Source organism: Symphalangus syndactylus, chromosome X (assembly GCF_028878055.3).
Source record: "Symphalangus syndactylus isolate Jambi chromosome X, NHGRI_mSymSyn1-v2.1_pri, whole genome shotgun sequence".
Lineage (NCBI taxonomy): Eukaryota > Metazoa > Chordata > Mammalia > Primates > Hylobatidae > Symphalangus > Symphalangus syndactylus.
Window position 1 is genome coordinate 90,041,189 of NC_072447.2, and position 15,693 is coordinate 90,056,881.

The 15,693-nt window shown below is 34.3% G+C and overlaps 1 protein-coding gene across 4 annotated transcripts in view; it reads right to left on the minus strand.

Moving 5' to 3' along the window:
* RPS6KA6 (ribosomal protein S6 kinase A6) overlaps window positions 1-15,693 on the minus strand; it is a 151,604-nt gene that overhangs the window by 115,346 nt on the left and 20,565 nt on the right. For 3 of the 4 annotated variants that reach the window (XM_055267628.2, XM_063634641.1, XM_063634643.1), the window contains 2 exons: window positions 11,821-11,880; window positions 3,889-4,005 (listed from right to left, as the gene is read on the minus strand). In XM_055267628.2, the coding sequence (XP_055123603.1) occupies window positions 3,889-4,005; window positions 11,821-11,880 (177 nt within the window). Of the gene's footprint in view, window positions 1-3,888; window positions 4,006-8,105; window positions 8,254-9,163; window positions 9,324-11,820; window positions 11,881-15,693 lie in introns of those variants that run through there. The other variant, XM_063634642.1, reaches the window with a different exon arrangement.

Here is a 15,693-nt window from a genome sequence, read left to right on the forward strand (position 1 = left end):
TATCTGTGATCTATTTCTTTTTTCCTAAAATAAATCATCCTTGAAAAATTTCCCTATCCTGGTATAATAAAGTTGTGCTATATCACCTTATCTTCCCACATATGTACTCATTAGTTATTCAATCAACAAATTAACAGTCATTAAGCACATATTCTGTATCAGACACTGTGCTGGACACTGGGGGATACAGAAATAAACTGTGAACTTGAGGACAGAGAAATTTGTCAGAAACATCATGTCCTTTAAAGAAACAGATACAAGTACGCTACAGGCTAAATTATGTCTCCTCAAAGTTAATATGTTAAAGTCCTAACTCCCAGTACCTCAGAACATGACTGTATTTGAGGATAGGGTGCTTAAAGAAATAATTAAAGTAGAAAAGTTGTTGCATGGCTTCAAACTAGTGGACCTAAAAACGTATCTATATTGATAAAAGAGGCTTCTTTCCAGTCACCCTAATCCAATCATGGGAAATTGTCCAAAAGAAAGGGTGAGTTACTCCAATATACTTTTCTCTCAATCACATGGACGTTTATATTTTCCTATAAGAATATTCAGTAACTGCAGTGAACTAGAAGATCACATATATTTAAATACTGTTTGAAGAGAAAGAACCAACTTCAGGAAATTTTAAGATGTAAGCATATGTTTTTAAAAACTATCACTTGAGAGTTGATCACTTACTTAAGAGTACAAGTATTCGATATTTTCAAAAATTCATTTTTAAGTACTGTACTTAAAGTCTTTACTATCACAAAAGCAAAAGTATTTTTTATAATCCACAAATATTAAAATGTATGTTTTGTATAAATATTATTTGGCACATGATATATAAGGACGACTAATCAGACAATTTCAAAGGTATTTCCATGTGTTTAATTGTGTTTTAAAATAATTAATGTAGGCCGGGCGCGGTGGCTCACGCTTGTAATCCCAGCACTTTGGGAGGCCGAGGCGAGCGGATCACGAGGTCAGGAGATCGAGACCACAGTGAAACCCCGTCTCTACTAAAAATACAAAAAATTAGCCGGGCGTGGTGGTGGGCGCCTGTAGTCCCAGCTACTCGGAGAGGCTGAGGCAGGAGAATGGCGTGAACCCCAGAGGCGGAGCTTGCAGTGAGCCGTGATTGCGCCACTGCACTCCAGCCTGGGCGACAGAGCGAGACTCCGTCTCAAAAAAAAAAAAAAAAAAAAAAAAATAATTAATGTAAGTTGTTTAGTATACCTTTCAACCCATACATTAATGATCATTAATAGCATTATACTTGGTGTGCTTAGGACAGAATTTTATATGCACCTTTCATGATAATAATGCACCCTTCCTTAAACTACAATTTTAAGTTGACTTTAGCAGGGTTCCCCCACTGTTAAATAGACAATAAAAACATTTAATGTTATAAGGCTTTATATGGGCTAAAATTCCATTTACTGCATTTTAACAACGGAACTTTTGAAGAAAAACTTAAGACTGCAGCTCAAAGTCTCTTGGAATTGCTCCTACACTTATCTGATTCACAGCCTTGGCCAAATTCCTGAATAGGTTCAGCATATAACAAGTCACACCTACACAATGCCTACGCAAATGATGTAACACTGACAAGCAAGTATGTTCACATCCTAGGGGGAAAAAAAGCCACCTCCTTAATATTTCTTTGGTTGATTAACTACATTAAGATCACTATTTTGTATTTTAATACTAGGAATTAAAAGGTTTCAATGATATTCTTCTTAAAACTAAATCCCAGCACAAAGCTGAGATTTCCCTGAATTTAAGCACTACATTGACAACTTTTCAGCATGTTGCTATATTTAACATGAAGATGTTATTGAATATATTTCATTATGTTATACAGTATTTTCTTTACGAAAACCCATGAGAGAAATTTCTCTGGTCTGTTTAATCCGTTTCCACCTTTAAAATACTGTCAATTATAATACACTCAAATATATTAGCTTCTTTATAATGGCTGCTAGAAAACTCAAGTCTAATTTTTGACCTACTGGAAAAGGACTTACAGACCCTTATGTCATGCTTTTGTGAACAGAGTGTACTCCTGGCTTCATCTAATCTTTCCTGCTCTGAGCTTTCTGTTTCCATCATCTTCACTACTTATTTTTAATTTTATTTAATATTTATCTATGAAAGCCTTAAATCCTTTCTGGAACAAAGCTGGAGATAAACAAAAGCATATATGAGTAAATACATACATCAAAAGACAAAACAGGTAATTTTAATAGCTTGAAATGTTTGCCTGGTGAGATTTTATTTAAGTCAAATATTTAAGCATTTATACATCTGGAATATAAAATAACTTCATCTCTGTTCTTCTAAAATTAACACCATAAAAATAGCTATAAAGTGCAAAATAGTTAAAAGAATATTGCACTTTTAGAAACTTTAAAGTTGTATATAATATACATGCCTACTCTACAGATCAGTTCTATAAACACTCCCCACCAACATCACCACCACCACCACCACCACCACCACCACCAATCTATTAACAGTTCCTTCTAGTTTTTCTCTCCTCAGAGCACTGTTCAAGTCCTATCTCCCTGTCTTATATATCTCCTGTATCAATTCACTGCCAAGCCATAATTCATCTCAGTTTGTCCTTTTTGTGTCTTGAAAATGTTTCTTTATATTTCACGTTATATTCTATAATGCATAAATATCAGGTTACTTTAAGACGACATCTATTTTATAGTCACTAATACTGCTTATACATTGTCGTGAACACACTGAGCGTTCAATAAATGTCTTTCCTTGGGAGGCTAACGTGGGAAGATCACTTAAAGCTAGGAGTTCGAGACCAGCCTGAGCAACACAGCAAAACCTTGTGTCCAGAAATTTTTTTTAATTAGCCAGGTGTGGTGGTGCATGCCTGTAGTATCAGCTCCTTGAGAAGCTGGGGATGGAGGATCACTTGAGCCCAGGAGATCAAGGCTACAGTGAACTACAATCATGCCACTGCACTACAGCCTGGGTGACAGAACAAGATCCCATTTCTAAAACCCAATAAAATAAAAATGTCTTTATTTTAAAATGTTCCCGAGCACTATAAATAACCTATGCTCAATTGCCTTATTTTTCCCCTTTAAAACTAAATCTCAGCCACTTGAAATTAGTAGTTTCTCTTTATCTTTCTCCCCTTAAATTGTGGTTGGTGCTGTTTTTCTAAAGGCTGTTACTATGTGTATGCAATAATTTTCATGTACTAGATGTTAGGTATATAAAGGTCAGGAACCAGACCTATACACTTCTTTTCTAAAATCATGTTATTAAGTGCTTAATAAACAACTTTAGTAATGACTATGATAGTTATTCTTACTCAATTTTGCTTTTTGCCTTGAAATGTAAGCTCTCTGAAGACTTAAATTTCACACAAACCACATATCACCCAGTAACTACCATTGTTCTACTTTACACACCCTTGTTCTACTTTATTTTAACAGATGATAGATGGATTCATACATGAATTAAGACATAAATTCTGATTTCTGTGACATAGCTAACAAATGTAGATTAAATCCCCAGGAGAAAACAAGCTGTATTCATGCCAGCATGGGAACAAGGAGATAGGAATACCATTTTTTACAAAAATCAAGCTACTTTGATTTAGGCAGCTAATAAAGAGTATGCTATATTTTTCCCTCGAGAAATAAGTAAGCCTAGGGAATTGGAAAACCTTGATTGTTACAGAGAAGTACAAAGAAATAGTAATAAAAGTACAACAGAAATGAAAGGAATAAAATTAAAGAATTACCTTTGTGAGCATCCATTCAGAAGTTTAGAAACAACTCATTAATCAGATTTCTATGTATGTGTTCACTTTTTTTGCTAAATGTTTAGAAGAGAAACAAATGGGGGAAAAAAAGTATTCATTACCTTTCCAAATGACCCCTGACCAAGAACCTTGAGCAACTCAAACTGTGCAGGATCTGCTTTCTCATAGCCTTCCTTAACATGATGAGTAATAGGGATTTCTTTAACAACTCCTTCATCCTGTAAAAAGAAATCCAAACAATACTTGAATCCATTTTCAACATCTTCTGATTAGTTCCATTTAAAATCAGAAGTCATAATAGAAATAATATACCCAACTCCCTCAATGTAGCAGAGAGTTTTATGGGCTACCAGTATCCTTATTTCCCTGTTTTCTAACACATACAGCACATACAGATGCACCACCACCACCTTCCCTACTACATAATTTCATGTATATAAAATGTAAAAAGAAATCTATGCTTCAGCCTTCTCTTCCAGCTTGGTAGCAACATAATAAAATTGTTAACAACAGTCTCAAGACCCTTCACTGGACTGTGACTAATGAGGTAGAGGCAGGAAAAGTCAAGATAAAACCTTGTAAATTGTGGGGCATGACCAAAAAACGTGACCTCAAGAGCTCTTTTAAATAGTATTTCACTATACTATTTTAAATGTTTAAATGGCCAACTAACCACATCAATGAACAAGAAACTGGCAAAGACCAACAAAATCTGCAGAGCCCCAACAAATGTTTCCAGGCTATGGCCCGTTTACTGAAATTTTATATATAAATTATATGCCAGATTTTGTACCACCTGGGTGAAGCAGAAAGAAAGCCAGCCCGTGAGTGGTTCTTCCCCTTGATGCAGGACTCCACTCAGCTGTGATGACTACATTCAAGTGAGCTGTAATTAATTCTAGTCCCTAGAGAAGCACAATAGCTAGGATGACAGATGTATATCACAAAATAACAGAGTTGGAAGGGATATCTTATCCAACTCTCTGACTGTATAAAGAAGAAAACTAAGACTCACAGAATTTAAGTTTACATGACTACTTAATCACAATGTCTATAAATCTTGGTAGCATTCCATTATAGCATACTAATTTTAGCCTGGATGCCAAGAATGTTCTCAATCTATTCACTCTTCAATTAACTGATTAGTCAATGGTGATTGTAGCCAAAGTGAACAAGAGTATGGTCCCAAATGAGCTAGACTTCATGGCAGCTAAAATAACTTCCATGGAATATAGGTAGTCAGGCATTCACTATCTCAAGAGGGGTCCCTAGGCAAAGAAATTTTAATTGTAGGTGTTAGGAACCACCAGCAAATCAACAAGAAATGAAGAATAACTGATTCTGAAAGTATATCAGATGTTTCTTATACATCAAATAGTACTTCGCCAGACCCTTTTAAATAGTGATGGTAATTTATAAATGTTTTCTGAAAATAAAAATTAAATTAAAATCAATCTGCTATGGAAGTGAATTTCCCTATTTGAAAGGGGTCCTGTTTTTAAAAAGTCAACAACCTTTTTTAATGCGAATATATATGCTTTGTAGCTGACATTTGGGGACTATATTAAAGTATAATATATCTGTATGTACCTATAAGCTAAGAAACCTTGGCTAAATCACAAACCACTCTCTCCTTCATTTTCTCACATGACAAAGGGGTTTTGTTAGATAGGTCTCTAAGGTCCCCTCAATGTCTGTGATTCTATATTGAACACAATATAATATTTTTATGTTCAAGAAGGTACTTCAGGTCCCTGCTTATGTTTAGATTATCACTATAAGCATGGATCACAATGGCATCAGTTTTTTTAGAAGTGTTCAGAGTTAGGAAACAAATTGTACTATAGTTAGTTTCACCAAACCTAAGCAGGTTTTCCAAATGAAAATGATTGTCCAACGCCCTTTTACCTTTTATTAATAATCCACACATGCCCATCCTCTAAAATGCAATGTCTTTCAATTTTCAGCAGCAGTACCCTAAAAAGCTCCCAATATGAAAATGCAACTAGATGAGAAAAATCACTTTTCCCAGGAGACAGCCAACAAAAAATGTTACACTGTGTCCTAACAACTAATTACCATGTCTTTCTTTCCCACTGGACTGTGGGCTTCTTAAATGCAGGTGTTACACCCCATTGATCTCTTTATTCCTAATGTTTAGCACAATACTTTTTTGATCTCATGAGAGCAGAAAGACAAAGAAATCTGCTCAATATTATAAAAGAAACAGGAAAAAATATATACTTTTTAAAATGAAGATAGTGCTTACCACCAAAAAATAGGGCAACTGTGAGATGATGGATGTTAATTTGCTTAACAATCATAATAATTTTACAATGTATATGAAAACATCCCATTGTACACCTTAAATATATACAATAGAAAATAAAGATTTTAAAGGTAAAATTAAACAATAAGAAATCTGAAAATTATTCTTAAATACAGTCTACAAAACAAAAAATATACATACTCACAATTTCTTTTTTTAAATATATAAAGGAAATAAGGAAACAGGAGATTCATTCTGGCTAATGAAATTGTGTCAGCTTTGAATATAATTAACTTTGTGATAACAATATTTCTAAATAAAATAAGCATATCTTCCCATACACTGTGAAGAATATAAACTTTTTCCATATTATCCATTGTCAGTATTTTTATTACACTGTGCTGAGTATGTGTTGTACTCAACACAAATAAAGGACACAATAACCCTTGAATATTAACTTAATGTTTGGCCATTTGCCTTTTTAAATAAAGACATATGTTCCTAGGCCAACAACTACCACATATTATATCACCAAATTATGACTACTCTGCCTTTACACAGACAATTTGTAATGCCCTGGTTGCCCATAAGAATCACCTGTAGAAGAAATATTTATTTACTGCATTTGTTTGGGTCCCACCCTCAGAGATTGTGGTTCAGTAGAACTGCAGGAAGATGTAAGCACGTGCATTTTTTAAGCCTCCCCAGTTGATTCGGACACACGGCCAGGATTGAAAAACAATATTTGGGTGCTTCTAAGATTTATAGTTATATAAATAATAGATATACACACAAATACATAAACATATGTGCACACATGCGTGCACACACACATATACACGTGTGTATGTGTTTATATATAGCTACTTATTACTTTTATCATTTCTATGCCACTAGCTCTTTTTTACTCTCAAAGTATGTGATACCCTCCTGTGTCACCATTTCCAATACTTATTCTGTCTTATTCTATCTGCTCCCTGCCCCGTTCTTGTCTATTGCCTAAAATTTCTCAGCCATCCCAAGGCTATGTTTATTGATTTTTACTATTATAATGTCCCTTTTTGTCAACTGAAACCCTATTTCTTCCCTCCACCTCCCTTTCTTCAGGTTCTGCACCATTCCAAAAGCTTGATAGTAGCAACAATCTAGCCTGAAATAGGTGGTAATGTACTTATAAGTGATTTATTTCTTTTTTCCTGAGAGTAAATCATCCTTGAAAAAATTCTCTATCCTGGCATGATAAAGTTGTGCTATATCACCTTATCTTCCCATATATACACTCTTATTATTCACCCAGAAAATCAATATTCATTAAGCACATATCCTATTATCAGACACTGTGCTGCACACTGGGGATACAGAAATAAACTGTGAATTTGAAGATAGAGAACTTTGTCAGAAACATCACATCCATCGAAGAAACAAAAAGCTGCAAGTATGCTATGGGCTAAATTATGTCCCCTAAAGTTAATATGTTAAAGTCCTAACTCCCAGTACCTCAGAACATGACTGTATTTAGGGATAGGGCCCTTAAAGAAGTAATTAAGGTAAAATGAGGCCATATGGGTGGGTTCTAATCCAATATGACTGACATCCTTATAAGAGGAGGAAATTAGAATACCTACACCTACAGAGGAATGACCACGTAAACATTGGGAGAAGACTCATCTATAAGCTAAGGAGAGAGGATTCAGAAAAACTAACCCTGCCAACACCTTGATCTCAATCTTATAGAATGCAGCATCTTGGGAAAATAAATTTCTGCTGTTTAAGCCACTCATCTGTGGTTATTTGGTTAGGGTAGCCCTAGCAAACTATACATGGTACATAATCTTAGTTGATCTTTGAAAATAATGTTGTTACTGTGAAATGAAGATTCAATAACCTCCAAATAAGGACTCCTAGTCTTCCTACATCAAATAACAAATCTGAATCCGAGGCCAGGATGACTATGAATTAGGTTTTATTATTGTTTACAACCATAAAGTAATCAGTGATATATAGAAAAAGTATGAAGGCTCAACCACAACCAAAATAGTATGCTCTGACCTCTATAATCTGTGATCATCTTTTTAATCCAGAGGGCCAACAGTGCTGTAACACTGGGAAAACACACTGTTAAAGTACAAAATGAACTGTCAAATCTACTATTGCTCCATTCATTTGATAACTGATTTGTTTAGGAAGATGGAATCACCTGTTAATTGAAAAGAGAAAAAGCTGATGACAACCTAATAGCAATATACTATTATAACTCAATTACAGCAGTTTTCATATGACTGTGGAACTAACCTCCAGAAAACAAATCAAAACAAAAGAAGTATTTTTAAAGCCTGAACTTGTTCGTTTTTATTTAATAATAAAACATTCATCTATTCAAACATCAGCTTTATTTGTAGGTACACAGGCTAGTTTGGTGAAAAGATCACCCTAAAAATCCAAGAATCATTTAGTTGTGGATTTGTTGAAACATATATGCAAAGACCCAGAAGAGCAGCTTGATATACCCTTCTCATTCAGTGAATAATATGGGGTCACTGAAAACCATGTCAAATATTAGCGTACTTTGAAAGAAAGCTAAGCGTAATATCAATATAAATGCCAAAATGCCATGAGGGTGAACTAAGCACATCAAAATTATGTACACAATGGAAGGTATCTGCAGAACACTTCGTTTTGTAAAAGTCTGCATTGATGACTGAAAACCAAAGAATGCTGGCAAACTAGTTCCCACTTGGTTTGGTTTATTCTACTTAGGAGGGTCAGCTCCTTAGTTCCCTCATCTACAAATTGGCAGTAATACCTACTCTATTTCAGATCTCAGTTATAAGGATCAACTGAGAACTTTGAAAACCACAAAACATCCATAAAAATTGAAGTTACTGAACTTATTTGTACAGATGTTCCTGGACTTACGACAGTGTTGTCCCCATAAACCTACTGTAAGTTGAAAATTCACTTTCAACTTACAGTGAGTTTATCCAAACTTAATCCTATTGTAAGTTGAGGAACATACTGAATATCACTTTTGCACCACTATAAAGTTGAAACTCGTAAGTTGAACCATCCTGAGTCAGAGACTCTCTGTACTACTTATCTTTGCATACCTGATGGTGCAGCATAACTCGACTTTATAGTGGCTGACCAACATTTTTTAGTTGAACAATAATTATTCATCTGAGAGTTTTGCATATCTGTAGGACAAGGGTTCCATTTTTTTAAGTAACCGAATAGAAATTAGAAGTAAACATCAGCACTGCAAGAGAAAAAATACTGAAGCATACTAAAGCTAAATGTGCATCAGAATAGAAAGACAAATAGAGGAAAAAAAATCCACCATACAGGAAGCAGGCATTCTCAGCTTGAAATAGCTCCTACCTGTGGTTCCACTGAGTCTAAGTAAAACGCACTTGTAAAAAAGTATTTTTGAAAGAATTCTTAAGAGACATATGTCAAGAATGGTTTTTAAAATAAGAAATTCAGGGCTTAAAAATATCAGGATATCAGCTTTGTTTTTCAAAATATATATTTTCAGTTAACTATGACATTTATATCTCTGCATAATAAAAATATAAATCACTTTAGAGACTAAACATGTTGCTGACCTTGTACTAATGTAATCAACAAAGAATCTAATTGCTAACTGAATCTTCTTTGAAATTTTTAAGATATTGATAGCATTAAAAATATGTATTTTATTTCAGGAAAAAACAGATACTGGGTAGCGTTTTTAAAATAAATACCAATGGATCATAAACTACCAAATATAAGGCAGTTATGCTTATTTTGACAACAGATAAAAAATTAGCTCATGTCAGCCAACTACTAAAGGAGACAAATCATAACAAACTTTTTCTAACCTTGACATTGTTGAAAGAAGTAGGATACTAGGTGGTGAAATGTGATATTAGATATAGTTTATCAGTAACCTGTTACCTAATACTTACCATCACAGCCTCTACAATCCTACACTATTTTAAAACAGTAAAAAAAAAAAAAAGCCAACCACAAAAAAACACATGGCAATCACAAAGAAAAAATCCTAGCTGTATATTTAAAAAATTTAAGGGATAAATATATATGGTGTTTTTAATCACTCATATAGTTTTATTGACACAAATTGAGTACTTTAACCATCACACACCCAAAGTACATGGTTTCAAGTCCAGATAACTCAGGCCACAAACTAAATCAAATCCTTGAAAGTGATTCTAGGTCCTTTACTCTCCAAAATTTCACACTCTACCTTTTAGCCACTGAAGTTGATTGCATAAGGTAGATCATGTAAGAAACTAGCACTGTATATTTTTACTGCCTTTCCACTAAAAACTGAACTTCCTGACTTATCTTCTATTAAAATTATAAAGGTGAATATTTGCCAATCACCCTGTGTATGTGTCCTTGAGTTTATGCACCACACACACTGTTCCCCTGTGGTGTGAGCCATGATATCCTTGTGAATTTATTAATGCTAAAATATAATAAGCAGCCTTCTCCTTCTCCACTGCCTTTAATAGTTCCTTATACTCCTTTATCTTTTATAAACTGGCAACATTAATGTTACTATGCCTATTAGTCCATATGATCTGTAGACAAATCGCTAGATAATGGTTTTGATAGTTTACGTTTAATTATACTCAAAATTACAATATATTATTAATATTCAGTAAACTGAAAAAACTACAAAGACAACATTGTATCTCTCATATTGTCAATCAAAATTAAAAGTGTTACATGGTTACTATCTGCAGAAATAGTTACATAGGACATTTCAAAGGAGAGTTTTGGACAAACCCAATTTAAATCCCTCTGCTGGTTTCCATCTGAGCTAATTCCAATTATGAACAAGTTTTGGTGGAGGGGTCATCAAAGTTGATTTCATCCACAACCAAATAGAAAAAGGATAATGTTCTTTTTATCTTCTACTTCTTCAGGTCTACACAATATATCTGACCTAAAAGGAAGCACACTGCCCTAAGTCTCGATTCTGCTACTAGCTAGTTTTATCACCTAGTATAAATCACTGACTCTCCAAGTTTCAGTAGACTAATCCATACAATGAAGTATTACATAGTATCTCTGAGGTTCTTTCCAGCTTAAAAAATCTATAACTCTATGAAAATATCTATAGAAATAACAACCATAAAATAACAACATAAATGGAGATGCTGATTTAGTCAGACTCTCCCTACAAATCTTAAGTATGCTCTCTGTAAAACTAGATCTTGTAAAATAAGACTCTGGTATCTAGGCATTACATAGAATGGTCTAATGGCTAAGCAGTCTTTAAAACTAGTTAGAAACTTCTGAAATAATTTACACATAATCCTTTCTAAAAGCCAGGAAATGGATTTTAAATGATTTCAAGTTATGCTTATATAGTTCAATATTTCCAAGTCATATATCCTTTCTACCCTGAGGTTGAAGATAATCTTCTCAAAGGATTCTATATTTAAGTACAATAATTCAGTTACTCATACACTGGCAAGTGAAAATTTTATCCATTACACTTAAAATGGGTGAATTCAATAGCATGTAAATTATGTCTCAATAAAGCTGTTTATTTTAAAAAATGCATGCATAAGTATTTCTGTCAGGAAAACCTGTCCTATATTTTAAACTGCAGTTGAGTTACTAATAATTCCATTTGCTTATTACCAACTTACCTGAATATATTTGTTTGATAGGAGCTTTTCTCCTTTCCCTGTATTCTTTTTCCTTATATGCTAAAAATGTGGCTTAATAAATTAACATAAATACTTACATGACAAGAATCTGCTTCTCCCTCTTCCATTGGCTCATCAACCATTTTAAGATCATTTACCTGAAAAACATTGTTTAAAAATTGAGGTTCAAAAGTATTAAAACAAGAGTGATAACTAAGAAAAATATAACCCTAGGCATTTCCTTCCACAATCTAACAAGATCCACACTTACTGAAAAACAAAAGGACAAAGGACACATAGAAGTACTTAGAAAAGGAACACTATTAACATGGTTCCCAGATTATCCTTGAGAAACTTTGATTTTCAGAGTTTAATGCTTAATTTCATATTGTTAAGAGCTTTGCAATAACAGATAACTATATACTAAGCATATAACCTATGTACTTTCATTAATTGTCCCCAACCAAGTATTTATGATAGGAAAAAAAAATGCCACAAAAATCTACCATGGGGGTATATTCAAAGTAAATCATAATAAGAACAGTTTTATATAATTGCACTGTTGTGAATTCCTCTTTCATTCAGTTAATTAAACATCATGAGATACTATACAGAAGAAAAAATAAACTATAGGAGAAAGATGTAAGTAATCATGCAAACAAAACAATTCAACATGCAGAGCTCAGTAGGTAATACTACTCATTCTTTAACAACTAATTCAAGAAACAGTAAAGTAGAGGACTTAGATCAAGGTTCTACAAACTATAACCCATGAACTAAATCTGACCTCTTGTCCGTTCCTGTAAAAATTTTACTAGAACACAGCCAGACCCATTTGTTTCCATCTTATCTATGGCTGCTTTTGCAGTACAACAGCAGAGTTGACCAGTTGTGACAGAGACCCTATGCCTGCAAAGCTTAAAATATTTCCTATCTGCACCCTTACAATCTGCCAAACACTGACCTGAGATGTTTGAAAATTAGGCAACAGGAAGATGACCTAGATAAAAAGGATTTTTACCACTGCCCATTTGTAAGTCAACAGAAAAAAAAATTAAAGTAAAATTAAGTAAATTAGAGTTTCTTGTGACAGTCAAAATGAAATAAGCTCATAAGCCTATCTCTCCCCGATTATGAACTACAATCCTTATGTAGAATACAAAAAGAAACTACCTAAGAACTCTGAAAATGAAATAAAAACAAATTAATTAGGGAAGATCAAAATTTGAAAATTAACTCTGATGAATTCCCTAGGTTTATTTTCCACCTTTATCTCCTGAATTTGACCCGAGGAGAGAATGAGTCACAAGATTACACAGTAGACATCAACAAAAATTCCAAGAAAAATCCCATTTTCTATACAAAGGACCAGGAAAAGACATACTTTTGAGCCTGTAAACATAAGGAGAATCCAAGATTCCCCATGTACACCCTTTCTCTTTTTTGATGCTGAGTCCAACTCCAAGGCAAGCCCTGATCAAGAGAAAATCCATCTCTGGCCAGAGGAAGTAGGAAAAGAGGTCCCTGTTATAAGAAAACTGTGAGGGTAATCCCTATTATTTTTTTTTCACTCTCTTCTTTACTTCATCCAAAAGGCAGCTCCAATAGTGTAAAGTTATATTCCAGCATGAAAGGCTAAGACTCTGAAAGAAACTCATATTTCTGGCCAGCAGAACAGAATAAAGGGCCCATGGGAACTGAAGAATGTGGAAGAAATCAGAGAGGATAGAATGAAGAGAGCAGATCCCCTAATTCTGTGTATGAACCAACACAAGTCCTGGTCACAACAACAAACTGCATGTGTGCAGAAAGGACTAAAGAAACATAACAAAGTCTTTGAGTACTGAACTACAATACCGATAATTGCTCGTCTCAGACTAACCACTGAATTAGCACATCCAATGAGTGGCACATGCAGAGTGCTGACCCAAACTCTCTGAAAACTGAATTAACATTGGAACCATTAACCAGAGAGGACAAGACATAACTTTGGAGTCAACCTAACTAGGTAGATTGCCTGCTGAAACAAACAAGCAAATCATCAACAAGTATCAACTCCAAGATGGCTCCAAAGTTGAACTATCTGACAAGAATCTTAAAGCAGCTATTATAACTATGCTTTTCTGGATAAAAATAAACACACCTGAATGAAATGATAAAAGGTTCTCTGGAGGCCGGGCGCGGTGGCTCACGCCTGTAATCCCAGCACTTTGGGCGGCCGAGGCGGGAGGATCACGAGGTCAGGAGATCGAGACCACCCTGGCTAACACGGTGAAACCCCGTCTCTACTAAAAATACAAAAAATTAGCCGGGCATGGTAGCATGTGCCTGTAATCGCAGCTATTCAGGAGGCTGAGGCAGGAGAATTGCTTGAACCCGGGAGGCAGAGGTTGTAGTGAGCTGAGTTCGTGCCATTGCACTCCAGCCTGAGCGACAGAGCAAGACTCCGTCTCAAAAAAAAAAAAAAAAAAAAAAGGTTCTCAGCAGAGAAATAGAAACTATGAAAAAAATGTAAGTAATTCTAGAACTAAAAATCGTATAAAAAATTTTTCTCAGTAATTTTTTTTTAAATACTGGATAGGCTCAATAAAAGAATGCAGGTGGCTGAGGAAATAAACTTTAAGACAGATCAATAGATGTCATCCAATATGAAGAAAAGAGTGAAAATGATGAAAAAAAAAACAGAGCCTCAGAGACATATGAAACACTATGAGACATTCTAAAATCCATGTTATTAACATCCCATAAAATAACAGAGTAATACTGAAAAAATCACTTAATGAAATAAAGGCAATTTCATTCATATGAAATAATGAAAACAGGGAAATGTATAGAGACAGAAAGCAGACTAATGGTTGGTTAGGGGTGAGGTATGTGGAGATGGAGGTCATAAGTAAAGGGTACAATGTTCCTTTTTGATGTGATGAAGAACTTTTAAAATTCACTGTTACGATAGTTGTACATATTTGTGAATATAATAAAAAATATTGGATTGTATATTTTAAATGGGTGAATTATACGTTATGTGAATTGTATCTCACTAAAGCTGTATTTTCAAGATAAATAATGGCTGAACATTTCCCAAATTTGAAAAAAAAAAATTACAGTTTCAAGAAGTTCAGTAAATCCCAAACAGAATAAAATTAAAGAAATCCACCCCAAGACACGTCTTAAGTAAACTACGTTAAACCAAAGGAAAAATGGGGGAAATATTGAAAGGAGTGAGAGAAAAACCACACATTACATAAAGGGGGAACATCAAACTGAATGACTGCAGATTTCTCGTAAGAAATCATGGAGACCAGAAAACAGAGAACATTAACCCGAAATCAGTGGAAACATGTTAAGACATAAATCTGTACATACATTTTTACAGCAGCTTTATTTATCATTGTCATAAATTGGAAACAATCAAGATGGTCTTCAACTGATGAGTGGATAAATAGAATACTTTTTACTCATCAATAAAAAGAACTGTTGATACTTGTAACAACATCGATGAATCTTAAAAGTATTTCTGCTAACTGAAAGAAGCCAAATCCAAAAGGCTAAATACTGTATGACTTCATGTATAAGATACCTTGAATAAAGCAAAACTGTAGGGAAAGAATAAAGATAATTGGTTCAACGAGTTGGGGGTAGAGGAAGACGAATATCACTCAGCAATAAAAAAGAATAATATATTGATACATTCAACAACATGGATGAATCCCAAACACATTGTAAATAAAAGGTGCAAGATTCAAAAGGCTACATTCTGTAGGATTCCATTTATGTTATTCTGGAAAAGGTAAAACTAAAAGGAATGGAGAAGAAATTAGTGGTTCCAAGGAGTTAGGGATAGGGAAGAGGCTGACTACAAAGAGGCATCACATGGGAAGAGTGTGTGTATGTGTGTGTGTGCTGGGGAGGGTGGGTTATCGAACTACTCTTTATCTGGATTGTGGTGATGGTTACACAACTCTATACAT